We start from the raw sequence: 20,186 nt of genomic DNA, 5'->3' as shown, positions 1-20,186 counted from the left end.
ACATGCATTCGACTGTAAACGGGTATGACTGCTAGATTGCATGTAATCTATTTATTAGTGTAGATTTTTACATCGAATTTTTATCTGCTTTGTATGATCGTGGGCTTGTTGATTCAAGTCCTTTCTGGCAGAGTTTTTACATTCCTTTTGTACACCAAATGGTTTGATTGTGTATATAATCTTGCATCATTTTATTCACTGTTTTAATATATCCCTTTCTATCATATTGTTTCGTTATATCATACATAGATCTGGTTACTACTGATTTCAATTTAACGCATTGCTCCTTTCAGCTCTGATTGCTTGTTTGTATAGTTTTTATGCTTATATTTATGTAACATGATTTTTATATTTATATAGTTGGATTGTACAGGACCTTGATGTAAAACAGCATTCACTTGCTGATCTTGTTATCCTGTCAAAATATGTTGAAATAAATAAATAAATAAATTTATATAAATGTCAATGAAAGGCAATTTGTCAACCAGTTGTACTAAAAGCAACTTGATGCAAGAATTTATTTTATTTGAATAAAATCTACAGTAACCGTTGATGTAATGGGAAAGAATCGACACTGGCTGTCAAGCAGAAGATTGGTGGTCTCGTGTGGAATGCTTCTCTGGTAACTGAGAGAACTTTGGTTCAAGTCTAGTCTGAATATGTACAAAGTATGCCCATGATTTTTCTTTAACATCACTACTCCAAAAACACTGAATAATCAATGTTTATTTACATCGATGAAGGGCAATTCATCCATCAGTTGCAATAAATAAGGACACAAGAATTCATTATTATGAATAAAATGTTCTAGTCTTCTCATCAAGAGATGGTGGTACTGAAACTGTAAAACTGCATTGCTTTGCAGTGGGTATCAATTCAATTCAATTTCTGTTTTATTATAAAAATACCAAATAAAAGTCAGTAGACTGTATATCTGGTTTACATCAAACTGATGTAAGGCAAAATGAATAATTCAGCTATACAGTAGGGAGACAAAAAGAATAAAACAAACTAACACTTTACACAACAACTGACTCATACAGTTGTATTTCCTGTAACTTTCACTGATGTGCTCTATAGCTGCTTTCACTCAGTTTACATGTATAATTGGGTTTCAGTCCCTTTTCACCTTCACATTTGTCTACTTCACATTGCTTTACTTCAGTTTTTGCTTTTGATTTTTGTTTCTTAGGAAAACTGAAATGTAATATACACTGTATTCCTCGTGATACAAATGTAGTGTTTCTACTATTTGTCAGCATATGAAGTATAAAATCGATCGAAAAATACTGAATGGTCTTGTACAAGAGAATAAAATTTCAAATTTAGTGAAAAGAAATGCTCTGTTCAATTCTGTCCCAGGTTGCCTTGCTGAATAGTGCGTCTGTTCTCTAATTCATGGAAAGTTGTGGAACATTTCTTGTTCTGATATTTGAGTGTTTGAGTACAAACATCTTAATTTGCTGGTATAATGTTCAGAAACTTGACTGGGAGGGTTTTTTGTTTTGTTTTGTTTTTGCATCACTATAGTGGACACACACACACACACACACACACACACATGCACAAATCTACCTACACCAAAGATGGATCTGAAAATGAAGCTACAGATATTGGAGTCCCCAGAATATATATTTAGTGATGGCACCTTTACTTAAAGGGTGCAGTTCTGGTCGAAGATTTAGCTTTTAACATTTTGCAAGATATTCAGAAACTCCATCTATGAGATGTCAAAGAGCATGCAGGGGGCAAAAGTTTATTCGACGAAAGTTCGTTTTTAAAATGGCTTTTATCCAAAAACGGTGAAACAAAGAATACTAATAAAGCTATGTCAGCCATTATCAGCACTTTTTTGGATATATCACCATGAAAACCAATTTCATCGAATAATGTTGAATCCTTCGTAAAATTACATGCTCTTTCATATTTCATAAGCGGCTTTTCATCTCACTTAGGAATGTTCAAAACATGAATCCCTACCTCAACCAGTACGTACAGTCCCTTTATGAGCAATACGCATCTCCATCTATGGGTAACCTGGCTGAGAGCACAAACTTATGCAAGGCTGTCACAGCACTTTGTGGAGCTACTTATAGCCTGTTTCACAACTAGAGACTATTTGATAATCTGCAGAATTTCACAGTGCATTAGAGGTGATTCCATACTTTACCCCATCAACTTGAAAAAAAAATAGAAAAGAAAAGAAAAGATCAATTATTTGGTCTTTTTTATCTTATGATATCATTTACATTATTATTCTATTTCTATGATCATGAAGCCATCATAATTTGGGAAAAAGAAGTACTGAAATCACAAGAAGCAGTCAATGGTAATATCAGCTTGAGCTGGTCGCATGGGAAAAGACATGTTAGCAGAAAATGCAGAGATTTTTCTGATGCAGAGTCAATTTGACTTCTGATTATGTTTCCAGTTTTGGGATGACGATATTTATAGTTTGACAACCTGACCATGTGTCACCTTGTTTATCATCTCTCCATTCTCCCAAATTCCCAAATGCACCAGCAGCTGGTGGCTTTGGGCTAAATATTAGTCGAATTTGCATTCACAGTTTTCCCAGGAGGGGAAATATGCTGCGCAGTGCACAAAGTCTGTTTCCTGAAACTTATCAGAGCGTAGATCAAGCCAATGGCAGCAATTTAAAGCCCTGTCTGAGATAAAATTGCTTACATGGCAGCGGTGACATAAAGGTCTGCAGAGTTTATGGTATAAAGACCATCATGTCGACCAGCTACTATGAATGATGGTCTCGGTTCGAAAGTTCGGCTGACTCATTTCATTTTGATAGTCATGCATTTTCTATGCATAAACTTTTTATTTACAATTCTAACCCTTCTAGTTTTCAACAAACGCAAACAGGAAAACTTACCAGAATGTATAATATTAATTAGTGGAAAATTAAGCAAAGAAAATGGGATTCCATCCCCCACTTTCTTTGCTCAATTTTCCTCCAAGTTTTCGTAATATGTAGTCTATAATGAATCAATACATGTGCACGGAACATGAAGAGAAATTTCTTTCTGTATTCAAGTGATTGTGCTATCTGCTGGCAGAAAAAAAAAATGCTTCAAAGTATGTGAGGGAAACTTTTTTTACATACACAATTGTAGATGCAGATTATTCATGTATATATATAATGTATATAATGTGTGTGTGTGTTACATTGGCCCTATATGATATGTTCATATTGAAAACTGATGAAATTGGTGAATGTTTGGTTCATTGAGAGTCTTTTAATAGCAATGTTTCCTTTCTTCACACACTGTTTGTCACCAATTGTTCTCATAGGAAGTCCCATTTCCTGATGGCAAATTTCAGCCGAATGCACACTGACACAGATTGAAATGATTTCCCTCACAGCACACTCTGGTTCCAGAAGGTCAAAATGCTGCAGAGCTTTTAATATCTTCCTATGGCTTTGGTTAAAACAAGAATTTGTTTTCATGTTTTAGAAAGATGTGCATCAGCATTAACTCAGTTGAGTTATAGAGGCAAACCTTTTCATGACTGTTTCTCAAGAGATGTGAAAGTCACACAGAATGTCTGCTTTTGTGTCGAGCCATATATGTACTAGAGCACTTTGTTTCACCAATCCCACTATGTGCTACAGAACTGTTATCTTACTTAATAGTGTTTATCTACCAATAAATTTGCAGATTTTCTGTAAATTGGATGGGTGGGGATAGAGCATGCCCTCTATGCTGGATACAAAATATATTCCCTAACAAGAGAGGACTGCATGTCAGAGAGACCGACAAATGGGAAAACAAAGGTTAATGTGGTTATCTATGCAGGATGTAGTTCAGTGGCAGTCCAAAGGCTGACTGGCAGGGGTAGTTGGGTTGATCACTTGGTGCTGCAGGCACTGGTGTCTGCTTCTCAGTCAGACTGTGGTTGGGGCGGGACCCTACTGTGAGGCTGTAGCTCATTGGTTGGTGTGGTGACCACTAATGTCATCCATCCCATAATAGGAGGATAAAAACCTCCCAGCACTTATCTTGTGGAGCTAGGAGTCAGCTGGCAGGGTAAAGTTGTTCAGCACTTGCCTTTGAACTGTTATCCTGAAAGCTTGCTCGCTGGTCCCTCACAAAGATTGTACATCATGTATAGCTTTGTGGACCAGGTTCGTCGGCAGAGACGGAAGCTGTTACTACTATTTGCCGCAGTAGCAGCTTGCGCTGTGATATGTCAGGGGGAAGGTAGGACTCATATGTATCCTATCACATATTTTATTTCATTGTATCCAAAGTCTGAGAATTAGTAAATTGTGTTGTATAGTTTATATTGATATCAGTTCTGATGACAGTTCTCATGCATGATGATATGGCAAATAGCATTGATAACATTTTGAAATATCAAGGAATGCTGAAGCTTGCTTGTGTGTCCATGCAATCTCATATGATAGCCTTTCCTACATGGGATGTGTAGGTAAAGAGGTTTTTATTTTCTTGATTCTTGCGTCTTATTTAGATTGAATGGGATGACTGGGTCTTGTAAAAGTTGTCTTGATGAAAACTCCTGTAATGTAGTGTATATCCATGGATTATCCTTAAAAGTATAGTTTGAGAGTGGAGAAAAGATTACACATAACTTGCTCCCAGCAAATTGAGATGGTGCAACTGAATTTAGCTGGGAGCATGTCGAGGTGTGCTAGAAGGGAATGTTCATCACAAAGCTGAGGTGTGGAAAAAGACAAGTGGGATGTTTCCTAGAAGATAGGTTGTGTGAGGGAATAGGTCAGTAGATCCTGCATGCTGTTAATATATGCTTCAGCAATTTAGCACTAGGTTGTGGCAAATACATCAGGATTTTACCAGGGTGTAAATACTGGTTTTTACTTTAACTTACAGTCTTTTGTATGTTTAGGATGTGCGAGAGCTTGCATTTGCCTTTTATGTTGTATTTATAGGTATGGACTGGATAAAGTTCAGGTACATCACATACCTTTCTGATTCATATGACTAGTAATGCTGATTCATGATGTTTAAGAAAAGTTTATTGGACTGGTATTGGTAAGACAAGTCTGTTGATTTTAACTGAAGTAAACATTAGGAAGGTAAATGTACATTGGTTATGATGGTTCACCACAAAGCTGATCCGTGATTTTTAATGAGCTATCATTTTGTGTGTTGAGCAAAGCATCGATGGTGACAGTGCATCTTATGGACCACATATGTAGATTCAGGGATAAACAGTACAATGTTTCATTCTTACATTAGTATTATATGCGGCTTGCAGATCTTGGTCCACAAATTCTGATCATGGAAAAACAAATATGATTCTGCCTCCATAACAAACTTCTGGTGCATGAGATAACTGATGTAGGTGTTGACTATAGCTATTCATGTTGAAAGTAATCAATACAGTATTGCCATGTAAGTAGATGAACATTGCTATCAAAACATAGCCAGATCCACCCCCATGTGAAACCACAGGCTGACATTGCCAGTTGGCACAAATTTCAGGACGAAGAAAATGCTGTTCCAGGGGATTTTTTTTTCTTTGTAAAAAAAGCCACCAAGCAGACAGCAAGGGAAAGCCATCTGAAGTTTGACCTTTCTCAGGCTAGGCAGCCCATGTGCATACTCATTTCGTCCCTGACTGATACTAAGAAGAGTTGTCGACTCAGCAGTACGTCTGACACAGACTGGCTCACTAAGCCCCTCCCCCGCAGGCGGCAGCATTTCCATATGCAGTGACTCCATCCCTGCTAACGTGGCAGATTGGCTGATAGCTTTTCATCCGACCTGCTGTGGTCTGAGCAGACATGCACAATACTCAATAGTCGAAAAAGTTTTGTCAAGAATCTGTTATCAGTCTGCTGTTTCCTCTTTGAGATACAAGTAATAGAATTATTGATTTTCGTAGGATTTTTTTTAAATAATTTTTTTGTCATGACTGGCTGTAGACTGAATGTCTACTGTCATTTCTTAACACTAATAAGTCAAGTGTTGGAATTTATATTGTGATAATGCATGAGCATGCATGCCATACTCTGACATACAAGTAAGCTTCTTAGCAACCACGACCAACCATTTGGAAGCACATTGTTGATGAAAGTTTTTTTTTTTTTTCATTTTCACCCATGCTGTTATCCAAAGTGCGATGAAATTGGATTTGACAGCTGATTTCATTATCAAAATATCACGAGAAATTCTTACTTTGCCGTGGCAGTTATTGAAAACAAGTTGGTTGACGTGTTATCAAGTTCATGCATGGGGACTGGTCACAGTTCTTCAAATTAGCGCACCCTGTGTTTCCTTGAAGCTGTATTTGATGCCCAATCAAGTTATATTTACAAGTGTTTGTGACTGATCTGTTAATCATCTCCTTTTGCAGTAAGGCAGTAAGCCTGCATGCTCATGTATTTGTCTTCATTTGCATGCGTCTGTATATGTGAGCATGCTTTAATTCCATATCTGATGTGAAAACCAATTCTGTTAATAGTTATGGGGATGAATAATTTGTCATCAAATAGGCCATTTCATATTGCATTGTTAATTAACTTTTCTTATGAGATGACATAGTCACAATAGGGAGGTGCACCTCCCTGTTTACAACAATTGAGGATGTACAGCCAAAATAAATAGAAAATGAATAGATTAATGAAATAACCTATGGAATCAAATAAAACAAACTAAACCAAGCAATTGAAATAAATCTCACCTTCACGTGGATGCAATGCCATAAGTTAGTCTATATATTGCAGAGTGTAGGACAAATCCTATGTGGATAGAATTGGAGTTAATCTCCATCTTGATTTGTGATTTAATCATTGTCTCCGGTACATACCGACCATTGTTTCCAAAGTTTTCATTCAGTATGGACCTGCTGTTTGTTTGTTTGTTTGTTTGCTTTTTTTTTGGGGGGGGGGGGTAGGGGGTTGTACAAACTTATTTCATTTCATCTTGTGCTAGTGATTCCAATTGTTATAGCATAGATCAGACCATTGCACACACATGGAAACCAAACCCTGTAAAATGGAATGTCTTCTATTATAAATGTTGGGATTTCCACGGCAGTGAACTGAATCAATGAATGTCATGATGGTTTGATTTGTTCCATCCTATACCGACCCTCTGAAAAGAAAAGAAATAATCTTGGAATGTTTTAATTTCGTCACACTTTATAGGGTACAAAAATTAATTTCTCCCATATGTCCAAATTAGCATTGTTACAGCACTTGTTGTTATTGCTAGTGTTTTCAAGTTACATGCCCAACAGTAAGTTGCTAGTTGCCCTGGGCAGCAGGCAAATGGGTTTGTATGCAGCCCGTGAATCTACCCTGGAAAAAAAAAATTCCAATCTTGCACAAAAGATCTTTCTTTCTTGTGTAGAGGCATGTCAGTCTCCCACTTTTCTAACTTAATTCATTTTTACTGTTTATAGAATCACAGTTTTAGTACACTTGATAGCAGCATGCCGTGGTTATTAGATTAGTAAATGCATGTTTGTGAAATTGATGCATGCAAGTATTTCATCTTTCAATGGTGCATGAACGTTTTTTTTTAACAAATAAACCACTAACTCTGTACTAATCAAGTCTATGCCTTTAGATAGCTAGGTCCTCGGACCCAGTGTGCGGAATGAAGCATTTTATCATCTAGGTTCCATTCACAGACAAGCATGATTTTAGCGGAAGCTTCGTGAGTATGGCAACTATACTTTACTTCCGTCTTTGTACACCTATGGATGGTAGCACAGTATCCATTTGAAAGATCATATGCATATTATATACAGTGGTGTTCTTTATTCTAATAACTGAAAGAGTGTAAAGTGTTTTATTTAAGGTCTTCATAATGTCCACGTAGTGTTTCTGCCTAGAGATCTTGTATAACTTGTTTTGCAAGCGATTGATTTTATAGGCATCAGGCATGTGTACTTACACCAACGTATAGTGTGGTAATGTGGTAATGTGTACTGTAATAGAAGTGTTCGTACTCATTGTATATACAACTTGAGATAATGCTTGTTTAATAACATTACAGTACCTGATCTGAAGTGCAGGAGTATATTTCTGTTCTGTTTGTGAGCATACCCCAAACTAATATAGTCTTACAATTGCACTCAATTGATGAATTGGACCAAAATTGGAAGCTATTTAGTTTTAATCTTTGTTTATGATTTACAGATTGAACATATATTCCCAGAGAGAAACAGTGAGAAAAATTTATAACCAACAACAACAAAAATGAGAAAGAAAAAAAAATCTTGTACATTTTTGTGACAGTAGCTGGTCAAAATAAGGAATATTTGAATGGAGATGTACAGTGTATATGAGTCCGAAAGGGCAGGGCTTGTCCTCCACATAAAATCCCCCTTATGCTCCTCACTTAGAAAGATGGAGCAAGGGATGGAGGGACAGAATGTGTATGTGATAATTGTTCTATGATATTATTATGCCTGTTGGTTAAAGGGATCATATAGTTTTGATTGAGACCTAGATTCAGGTTTCTGACATTTATTTGTGAGATAATGAGAAACCCGGCCCTTACAAAATATGAAAGAGCATGTAATTCTGAGGAATTCAACGTTTATTTGATGAAAATTGGTTTTGAAATGGCTGAGATATCCAAAAAAGAGTGATTCTAATAAAGTGTGGGACCCACACTTTATTGCGATTGCTTTATTTTAATTTGTTGGTGCATGTTTCAGTCATTCCAAAACTCAATTTTCATCAAATAAACTTTGAATTTCTCTTAAAATGGTATGCTCTGTACTATATCATAAGTGTTTTCTTGGTATCTCGCAAAAAGTCAAAAGCCCACTTCTCATCTCCACCAATACTGTATCATTCCTTTAAACTGAGTGTAAAATTTAGCACAATGATCATTGTTGCATCTGTAGAAAGCTTGATGGTTTTTAATCCAAATATGAATAGTAAGATAGCATGGACAACAATCAAGTTTCAGCAGTCTTTGTTGGTAATGAAAGCTTCTCAGGAGCATCATAACTGTGTCCCAAAGTTTCAGGTATTATTGTGTATTGTGTAGATTTGTATTGGAGCATTCTTTGTCAGTCACCGTGCCTGGTAAGCACACATTTGTTCAAACCATCAATGTGATTTGATTGATATGCCATTTTGAGAGTTATAGTATTCATTTGTAAGAAGTGTATTTGTATTGCAGTACATGTACATGTTGGATATCTACTGGTATTTTGTATTCTGAATTATGATTTCAATCCTTTCCTCCCTGCAGATTCACAGAATGTTTGTTGATTACCTTTGATTCGCTATTGATCTTCAAATAATAGGAACAGTGAAAATCAAACCAATAAATGCTTAATGCATACCAGTACTGACTGAATAACTTTATATCAAGCTGATGCCATGGAACTGCTGGTGAATAATACAAACAATTCTCCTTCTCCGTGTATACGATCAGTTAAAACTTCTTTCAAAACTTGACATTTGGTAAAGATATTACAGATGCTGTAATGAGACACCCTTGTGAGACACTCCCCCAATAATCTGGGGATAAGGTTCAGATGTCCATAAAGGTTTGTATTGGTGAAATGGGATAATATTCAGTTAAATTCAGAAAAAAGGTATATATGGCATATACCTTAAGACAAATCATGTATAAGGGTGGATATGGATGACTTGTTACTTTTTTATTCGTAGAATTAATTATTTTCGTTTTTATATTTTTCAGAGTCATCGTTTTCTTTGAGCATCAGTTCTGGAGAGCCACTTCTTCCATGTGTGTATCGTGGTATTCCCTATCTCCATGGCGAGGAATGGAAAGTAGACGAGTGTACAACATGTAATTGTGACAATGCCACCACGACATGCGTGATTGAAAGTTGTCAACCAGCCTTCTGTGTGGAACCCATCAAACCTGAAGGGCTTACTTCAGCTATGAAGGTGAACACTGACTTATTGCCATACACAATCATTTTTTTCTTTTCACATTTAGCAAAAAAGAAAGAAGAAGTATTAACTGTTTTGTTTGGTAAGCTGGCTGCCTGTTATAATTGATTAAATTGTTAAATATTGTGCTGATAAGCCTTGGTTCCTTCTTGTTTAAACATGAAGCAATTCACAGTTTAATATCCTAACATACAAACCAGTTCTTGCTCTGTTTCCCTCCTTTTCAGAATTTCACACAAACACTTGCTCCAGTATCTCAGGACTCGTCCTCAATGGGTTAATTCCCTTTCTTCTTATTGTAGATTAGGTTGTTATGATAACAGAAATTATTTTGATATATTGAGTTTTTTTCCAACCATTGATATGTCAGTATATCATTGGCATATACAGCATGATATGAAGTGACCCCATTTCCATTTAATTAATTATATTTTTAAACAGACGTGAAGGTGAAGAGAGTTACGCCAGAGATCACCAGCACTGGCAGCATCTCAGAAGGCAAAGAAAGCAGGATAGAGCTCACTGTCCCCATTAAGTTCCAGGAGGCCCAGGACACAACAGGTGTACAGGGAGAGGGGCTGTGGAGACTCAGTGCTTGGGCTTCCCCTAACCCAGATGGCAGAGGTCAAAGGTATGTAATGTATGATATATAGTGGAGGAGGGATCCTAGGCTGAAGAAATAATCATGTAGGAGGGGATTCTAATCCTGAGGAATCTGCATTCCTTATCATGCTGATGGACACAATTTTTAATTAGGGCAATTCCACACTGTTCAAATTAATTAGTTGTAAGTTGAGTGCAATCAGATTCACGTTCCATAAATTTTGCGGCCCCGATATGGAAAGTAAGTCATGGTTATCTAATATTTCACACATATTCCCTAAACAGTCATATTTGAAAGCAACCACATGTAAATTAGCTGTGTAATACGATGTCATCACCTCATGTCATCACGTTGCATTTGGTCACAGTGTGTTGTCTAACCTGAACGCATCTAACAAAAGAGATTTTATAGCAGAATGCTAACAATGTGAAATTTTCTGGAGATTGCTATAAAGATTTTATTCCAACACTGGAGAGAAATCTCAGCACTGGAATGTCTTGAACATAAAAACTTTTTTTCTGTTCCACTTCCACAATTAGAACGTACAGTGAAGTAGGTCCAAGCTCTATGTGGTAAAATGATAAAAGAGATTGTTTACCTTGAAACTACCTGGAATTGTGGAAATTATTTTATTCTTCTGCACTGTGAACATCTCTCATTGCCTGAACTTTTCTTATAAAGGAACCTGAAGACTTTTTTTATTTTGTCACTATTCCAATCTATTTCTTTTTTCAAGGTTTGGCTATCAAAGACAGACCTTAACGGAAGAGCAGCAGGCTCAACACTACAAGAAGAAAGAGCAATTCAGGTTTGAGTCGGTGGACTTCAGACTGACCGACCCTACTGCTCAGTGTTCAGATCTTCTCTACATCTGTACCAGGCTTGATCGTGGTGATGCTCCAAGGACCAAGGGTGGTCTTGATTACGAGTATAGTGGGTTTCCCGATGAATCTGCTCTGACTGGCTGTACAAGTGCACCAGAGTGCAAAGGTGAGAAAGTGTATACAGCATTGAGAATGACAAACAGACAGCTAGGATTGCTCACCAAAATTAAACAGTTGTAAGGATAATGCTGAGGATCAGTATTTTCCCCCTTTTTATTTTGTTTCGTGGAATATCAAACAATCATAACATTTGAGAGGACAGAAAACCAAAAAACGTGCAAAAGGGCATATAATTTATAATTACATATATCTGAAGCTTTACCTAACCAATGTATTCCAAAAGAACTAATCCACGAACAAAAGATAAGAGCGATAATAATGTAAGCTGATACTGGTCTATCTGTACGTAAGCCCTCACTTCTTGAATGTGTCAGGGTGGTGTACTTTCATGAATTTTTATCACAACGCAATAAGTTAAAACAAATCATGAGTGATGATCACATAAGTTTGTTTTGCAACTCTGAATGGAATCCAATGCGTGAGGACACCACAAGCAGGAAATATTATTACACGTTGTAGGTGTTCTCCATGATAAAACTGAATTTAACTCCGAAAGTGTGTAATCCATTAACTAGTGTATGTGTACTTCATATTCATTCCTCAGTCCGTAAATGTTTGTGAATATCACCTGTCTGAATGTTTTGTCACATGCAAACTAAAGTATAAAAGCTGTTCATGATTTTCATGTGCTATCGTTCTGTCAGCTACTACATTTGTGTCATACTCGTTCTGGCATTGACAAATTTCATCTCTTTCAGTATTGACAGAATTTCATCATTCTCTTGTTGTGTTCTCATACATTGTGAATCATAGCCACTATGTACACAAACTGTGCGAAAAAAAATATGAACAAAATGTGGAAGAGCGTGTTGTGTGTGATTGTATCATTCATGCTTCTGATTGTGGTGTTTGTCAAGAAAAAGTTTTTGTGTGAGTGCTGATTATCTTTCATCTCTTTCATCTTTAGCATTATTCTCATGTTTTTCACACCGTGTTTCATCAGTGTTCTTTTCATCTCATCTGCCATCCTCGGTGCTCTTGCGGAATCACACCATGAAAGCGCCGCAAGGTTTTGATAAGTGAGATTCTACAATCAATTACAATGCAACTTGCAAGTTTGATTAATGCCACAGCATTAAAGCGGCCAGAGTGCTCCTGTAAGGTTTTTGTCAACAAAACTGATTTTCCTTCAGAGAGGAAGGAGCTCGCTTCCTTAACAAGGCTACTTACGGATTAATACTTGACATCAGTACTCAGTAAGAGCAAGGAAGTCAAACTAACAAACCCTATCTTGACTAAAAGCCGCTTTATGAAGCCGCGACTGTTGGCCAGGAAAGTCTACTCATCAACCTGGACAGTCAAGGATAGTAGGTGGGTTTCATGAATCTTACTATTTACTGGATGCCTTTGTTCTGACATGACCTTTGCTGTCAGTTTATGTTAAATCCACAATGTTGCACTACACTCCAGATAACTAGAATGGTAATATCAGATCCTAGAATGCACATGGTTGTAATTCCAGCATGTTTTTTTTTAGCATGTTGTCATATGGCTGTACATGCTGATATGCCATTCCCTGGAAAGTTTTGACATGCACAAATTAAACATGAAACTCTCCTTAATGTCGTTTGTTTGTTTTTCTGGGTTTTTTTTATGCATGAATTTCCTTTCGCCATTAGGAGAGGGAAAGGGAAGGTCAGGAAAATATAATTCAGGAATGAGAGATTTCATAGTTTTCCTAAATTTGTAGCTCACAACTAGTTGATAAGGGGTAAACTTGCTTCCAAAGATATTTTGTTAGATTTGTCATTAACTAATCTGAGCCAAAAGTTTTAAGTGAGCGAGTGCAATCATTCATTGTTTGGTATGTCATTGTGTCACCTTTTTATGACTGAACTTTTTATATTTTTGCTTCTTTTAAAACCCATGACAAATTTTACCTAACTTATTATAGTATTTCTACGGTACATATTATAGGATCTCAATTTGTTCAAATAGGCATTACTGCCCCCGCCTTGAGCCCCCAGGGTGCTCCAAAACAGTGAAATAAAGGAATCTTTTAAAAGTCTATTTCTCTAGACCCAGAATATACTATGACGAAGTACATTGGTGCCTGCACTTTCAAAGTTGTCCTTGACAGAACAGGGGAGGGTGCAAATTCAGGTCTAGTTTTTACACTTTTGTCATCTTCTTGAAAGGGCATGGTCAGTTTTGCATCAAACTTTTCAGTCTTGTTCAAATGGGTGCCATGCTCCACTGAGAAGCCCTAAGGTGTCCAGAACCCCCAAATTAGACAGTCGTACCAAAAAACTTCATAATTACGCAGAAATGCTGTGAGTAGATACAATGTACATTTAGTAAGTGTAATTCCAAGTTTGTTTGAGGCAGATTCAGGCTGGACCAAAGTAAGGGCAAGTTTTGTCATTTTGATTCTCTCTTTGAAAAGACATGGTCAATTTTTTCTACAAACTTCGCAGGTATAATTACTAGTGCAATGAAATGTACGAATAGACACAATGACCTCACGGAGGTACCCCAAAGCTCCCCAAATTTGCTTTGTTCTTCATGGGTAATAGTCTGCAGACTGCCTGGAAGGTTAACTTGCCATACATGAGTGAGTACTCGACCCCGGGCGGTTCTCATGTTGACACGAAGTGGTGCCGGAGGCATTGTGTTTTAGAATGACTTGATGCAACAGAAATTGCCCAAGAAATTAACATTTGATTTTAAGGTAATGAAGAGCAAGATGCCTTTGGATAAGGTTCAAGTGATCATTGCTATTAGGTGTGTCTGTTGCGCTTTGTCATTTATAGTTACAAATGGCTCTTTTCCAAAGCTAGAATCAGGTAGACAGTTTTTGGGGGTTTCTTTTACTGAATTTTGACTTTTAATGATTAAATGCATTTTAAGGCTCTATGGGTTTTAGTGATAGGCAAAATTATGTCTGAATAATAGATATCAAATGAAACAGAAGTAAGACAATGTTATTTTGTTAAGGAGGTGACTGATTTTTATGCCTCTACCCGAAGGGTGCTGGAGGCATTATTACCTTTTTCATCGTTGACCTATTGCATGAATTCTCTTTTCTCCTTAAAAAAAAAAGATACGTATTCCTCATATATAAACACCAAACTGTATCCAGTGTGCAAGAGGTGCATGTCTTGCATTATGTCTCACTTACATGTAGATTAGAGAGCCCAGCTCCCCCATTCAAATCCTCATCACAACCCTGTGTAAAAGTATGACATTATTTGATACAATACAAAAAGTTGATGGTTTGCTCTTTCACATTTGGTCTGTCACATAATATACAGTTCACTTAGAATCAGATATATCCTTCTAGATGTTCCACACACACACACACACACACACACATATCCAACCCAAATGATCTATTAGACACAGGTGGTTGTGGACACAGTTCAATCGCAAGATGTTAACAAGGATAGGACATTTTTGGTTGGAATATGTGGTAAAAATCATTCCTTTCAGCTAATTTAACCAAGTTATCCCCTAAATTTTCTATGCAACAGGTTTCTGTTTCTTTGCATTACGGCAATTTTCTGACAATTTGGTCTTCCTCAAATCATGTTAATATAATTCACACAACCCAAACACAAATTGAGTCAGGCAGCCTAATGTCTTCAGAAAGAATAAGGGATTGCTAAAGTTCTAATCAGGCAAAAACACCTGCCAGTCAAGAGAGGGAGAGTGAGAGGATATACTCCTGGAAAAAAAAAAACCCAACCAAACAAACACAAAGACACCACACTTCCACAGTTACCTCTTGATGTTATCCCCCTATCTGAGTTCTTCTTCGTTCATATAGTGAAGGCAGACGAGTTCATACTGCACAAGTGCCAGATTCTTGATCAGGACTGGTGGCCTATGTGTTCTTGAATTTGGAACATGTTAGTTCAAATATTGCTTGAATGCTTGAAAGATGACTAATAGTTTAGCCAATAGTACCATGGCTATTACTAAGGAAACACTACTTTCTCCAACATAAAGTGTGCCCATTTCATTTGTGTTCAGTGTCTGTAACCTGTAAGTCATTACATGTGAAGTATCTTGTGAAAACTAACCACTCCCATAACTGCTCTAATTCATATACACTGCAACACTTCAAATTTTTTTTTTGACACATGCTTGACATCCTGTGCTTCATTGTCTGTCCATGATAGGTAAGTTTCTACCGATGAGGGCATAATGATAACTCCAGGAGGTGAAATAAAATCAATATGAATGGTATTGTAAGATAATATGTCATGGTAAATGACATTTAACCACTTGACATTGTGTTTAAGTGCATGGAAGAGTCTGTTATGCCATTATCAATCTAGAATGAGCTTAATGCAGTTTACAGATTAACCTTGGAATTTTTATGCATCGGTATCCTTGGAGACATTGTTGTTTTTTTTACAGAATGAATCATTAGGATTACACTATATCTATTTATAGCTTATGATTTTTTTTTTAAACATTATTCATTTTTAAAATTGAAAGATTTATATTATATCACTTCTTGTTGGTAGTATTTGTTTACTATGCTCTTGGAGAAAGGCCTGTGGGACATAAGATTTTAGTATTTCATAGCCTTGGTATTGTACAGTGTCCAGGAAGAACAAATTTTGCATATCAACAGTATTAGGCATGTGCAGTGTGCTTGAATCTTTGTATCAATTGTATCAAAATAAGTGTCTGAAATTTGAGTACTTTGTATACTCAGAAGCAAGCAGCATCACATACAGATAAGAAAGTGTAGTATTATTATGGTGTATGAGAAAGGAGAGTGAGAGATACTGTTTGTAGGCAAATTTCAGACACTGTCTGTTTGTCATTTTTTTCAGGTGTACAAGCCACAGGTCTCACCTGGGAATTTCAAGCATCAGATGTTATTGCAGGCATAGAGAATGAGCTACAGCTCACCTCTACTGTCCAGTTCAACCCTGCAACTGCTGATGTAACCGGTTCTCGTCTGTGGAGACTAGGCATGTATGGTAGCAAAAACAGCGATGGGTCTGGTGAAAAGTTCAACTACAACAGCCAGACTCTGAACAACAATGAAATGTCCATGGATCTACTCAATGCTGGCCCTCTGGAGTTTACAGAAGCCATCGCCAATTTTGATATACTTGCCATCGGATGTGGTCCATTCGAGTACGTCTGTGTGGAGTTCACCAAGAATGATAGGGCAGATCCCCCCTTTTCCTTTTCGGTCTACCCTGAAGGGGACACCATTGCGTCTTGTCAGAGGAGTGAATGTCGTGCAGGTATTATATACATGGAATACATTTCTCTCAGTGCCTTTCTTGCATCTGTTCTTGCATACAATGTACACTATATTCTGAGCAATAATAAATCATCCTTTTATATATTATGTCTTTTATTGTGAGCAGGATAAGATGATGCATTTTTGAATGGATCGTATTGTATGTTCACTTAGTGATACATAGTAGGCTTCTCTTGCCCAAAGCAGCTATTCACTGGTCATCATATACATGTCATTTTTTGTTGTTGTGTTTGTACTACTTCATGAATGCCATCTCGGGAGGAACACTAGTCATAGGTCTTGAACACATAAAATACAAGCAGTAAAATGTTGTCCTGATACTTTATACAGATAGAAGTTACAGCAGAACATGGAAGTCAGTCTAATGTTGGAAAAAAATCCCTTGGACTGCATATTTGAGACTCACTAATGGCAGTGTGTTGATCACTGATTTGAAATTTCTTGTATTTGTCTGCCCAGATTTGAGGATTGTGAATGTGAGGGATCGGGTGCAAAGTGGCACTGTCCTGGATGGTCGCTACTCTAACCCCTACTCCATGGAAGTGGCCATCACTGGCCAGGGAGTGGGTGTAGCAGGAGATGGACTGTGGGCCATGAGGGCTTTTGGCAGTTCCCGCATGGATGGAAGTGGAAGGCGCTATAGTGAGAGAACTCAGGTAGGTGCATTTACTCTTGACTTCAATGCCTCTAGCTGAAAGGATGCCAAAGGGCATTATGCTTTCAAGTCTTTTTTGGTTTCAGTTCTCATTACCATGAAGACCCAGTATTTGGGGACTCATACGTGGTCATGATGATTCATGGTTGAATCAATCTTGATTTGCTGCCCAAGGAACCCACCAATAGCCCATGTCAATGAATATTTGTGCATCAAAGTATATATGCTCATTTGTAATGGTCGACTCCAGTTGAAATGCCTTCATCCATGTAGGGCCTTGCACAGAGATCATTGAAGATGTATACAATGAGTTACAGGGATTCTCTAGTTTATCCAAGCCAGGCCACCCCATTCCCACCCCCACCCCCCCCCCCCCCCCCCCCAAAAAAAAAAAAAAAAAAAAATGTACAGTGGATATCTTTGGTACCTGGGCTGGGTATTCCAGATGAGATAAAGATGTGATTATAAGATGTGGAGGAAAATCAGTGTGAAATTATGGAAAACTGCAGGTAGAATGGTTGCAGAGACTAATTATTATTTGCTGAATTCTGTATAAATCCATTGACACTGATGATTTTTCATTCCAAGACACACACTATTCTGTCTTCCATGATGTGTATGTATTCAATGGATCAATTCTGCCAGTAATACTCTCTCCACATTTTGGATGGCATATATGTTTGGAATGCTATTAGTGGTTGATACAGCTATACAACAGCTGGTAATGCTTTAAAGACAGACTGATGGTTGATATTCTCAGTCCAATTCTAGATAAAATATGTTATGTCCAGTTGTTGCATTTTTAAAAATGTTTGATGGCAGTGCAAGGGTAATGATTTGAGTTATTTTCTTGCCTTATGTTTCACATTGATTACATCTGTTAAAAAAAAAATGCAATTGCATACCTAATTGTTTCTTTATTCTCTCTCCTCTTCTTAATGCATTACTTTCTTCATCATAACAACCTATTATATTAACACCCTTTTCATTGTGTTTTTGATATTTTTCATGGTTCTTTTCTTTTTCATTATGTATTTAAACTTGCATGCATCTCACTTATTTTTTTGTTTGGTTTCGATGTGTTGTGAACATTGCCCTTATCTTACCATCCATCTGTGAATTCTTGTCGACAACTGCTTGTATCATCAATGACTTGCTTTTATTTGTTTCATTTGTACATTTGACCCATACTGTCATTCATATTCACATGCACTGATTGTCTACCTTGATTTACTCACTTCATTCCTTTCTATTTGTTATCATCTTTTCTTCTGTTTTCATCATGTCATTCCATTTAACTGTCTCTCATGCTTGTCTGTGGATTATTTCCTTCATACTGTCATACAATGCCTGCCCATCTTCTATCCTGCCTCCCTTCTGCCTCGATCATACATCTCTCTTCATCTAGGTCTTGACCAATGACCAGCAAGGACAGACGATGCGGGTCACTGAAGACATGATCTTTGGAGATGTTGAATTTGACCTCAACATGCAAGGCCTGTCATGTTCTGAAGTGCAGTATGTGTGTGTGGAGTTTGCGAAAGGAGAAGATCCAAGTACCGTATTCAACCTAATCCCAGTGCCAGACCCTAGTGTCCTTGTTAGCTGCTCACCTGCTGAATGTGAAGGTTTGTGTAGCATCTACAATTCACTTATCAGTGCAAGAAGGCACATTAGGATCCTGTTTTGTACTGCTTTCTGTTTTTGCAAACTTAATGATAAAGAGACAATTAGTAGTATTGTAAGGTCTGATATAGAATAGAGGCAAAAAAGGAACATAGTTTTTGTTTTAGTGTTGTCATGATTATTTATTGTCAAAAATAATAGGCTGATTTATGCAAATTTGATTTGGAGGCAACATTGCTTTCTTTGTGCTTATTGAATATTTTGCTGGTGGCCAAGTTAATACATTTGTATATATGTGTTGACATTCATTTCATAGTTTGTTCATGTCGTGTCAGTGCTGATTACTTTTAACATGTGTGTCATTGATGGCTACAAACATTACAAAATTTGTTTTGATGAAGTATTCACTTGTCACTTTTTGTGTCATTACATTGTGTGTCTGTGTTGGTAATTAATTCATTCCATACACGTCTGTGTCGGCAAGAAATCAATTGGCATCAAGTGTTTTGAACATGTTACAATAGTCACTTCATTCCATTTTGTCACTGTGTGAAGTATATCAGATCATGGTGTGTGTGCTTTATGTTGTCATGAAAATTGTGCCACATTACATCACATCATGTTTTGACTCCAACCGACATCATACTCTTTACATTATTGTTCCTCCTGAAATATGTGTATATTCGACAAGTCCCAGTCGAAATCTAGCATATACACAAATTTGTGGATTATTGGCTAACCTTGTTGCAATGTTTGTCAATATGTCATATTCATCATATTCAATTCTCCCAAAGTATTTACTCCTGATGTGTATGTAAGGTACATGTACATGTACATGTATATAATGAGGGGTACCTGAAAGGTGTACCTCTGATATGACTCTTTGAAGAAAGGCAACTCTCTTGCAATTCATAAAGAAATAAAGAGCTTGTCTTGAAAGCATAGGATTTTTATGTCATACTGCATTCACAACAATTAGCATGGGAACAATCGAGTAATACTCATGCCCTCAAGCAAGCGGACAGTATAGACAGCAAAATGAAACATCTCAAACACACACACACAGACACACAAACAAACACACAGACACACACATAAGAATTGAAACCTCTGCATTGAGAGGTGACTAGGTACCATGGTCAACATTGAAGAAGGGAAGTCATTTACACATT

At 37.1% G+C, this 20,186-nt stretch overlaps 1 protein-coding gene across 1 annotated transcript in view; it reads left to right on the top strand.

The window, feature by feature from the left end:
• Positions 1-4,120: 4,120 nt before the first annotated feature.
• Positions 4,121-20,186, top strand: part of LOC139732793 (uncharacterized) — a 90,336-nt gene continuing 74,270 nt past the window's right edge. The window contains exons 1-6 of the mRNA XM_071643636.1: positions 4,121-4,217; positions 10,334-10,523; positions 11,233-11,486; positions 16,291-16,713; positions 17,193-17,389; positions 18,797-19,016. Coding sequence (XP_071499737.1) covers positions 4,121-4,217; positions 10,334-10,523; positions 11,233-11,486; positions 16,291-16,713; positions 17,193-17,389; positions 18,797-19,016 — 1,381 coding nt within the window. The remainder of the gene's footprint in view (positions 4,218-10,333; positions 10,524-11,232; positions 11,487-16,290; positions 16,714-17,192; positions 17,390-18,796; positions 19,017-20,186) is intronic.

This window comes from Diadema antillarum, unplaced genomic scaffold (genome assembly GCF_040938485.1).
Source record: "Diadema antillarum isolate AM-2024a unplaced genomic scaffold, OU_Dant_1.0 seq00000447_RagTag, whole genome shotgun sequence".
NCBI lineage: Eukaryota > Metazoa > Echinodermata > Echinoidea > Diadematoida > Diadematidae > Diadema > Diadema antillarum.
This window is presented reverse-complemented; position numbering and strand designations above follow the sequence as displayed.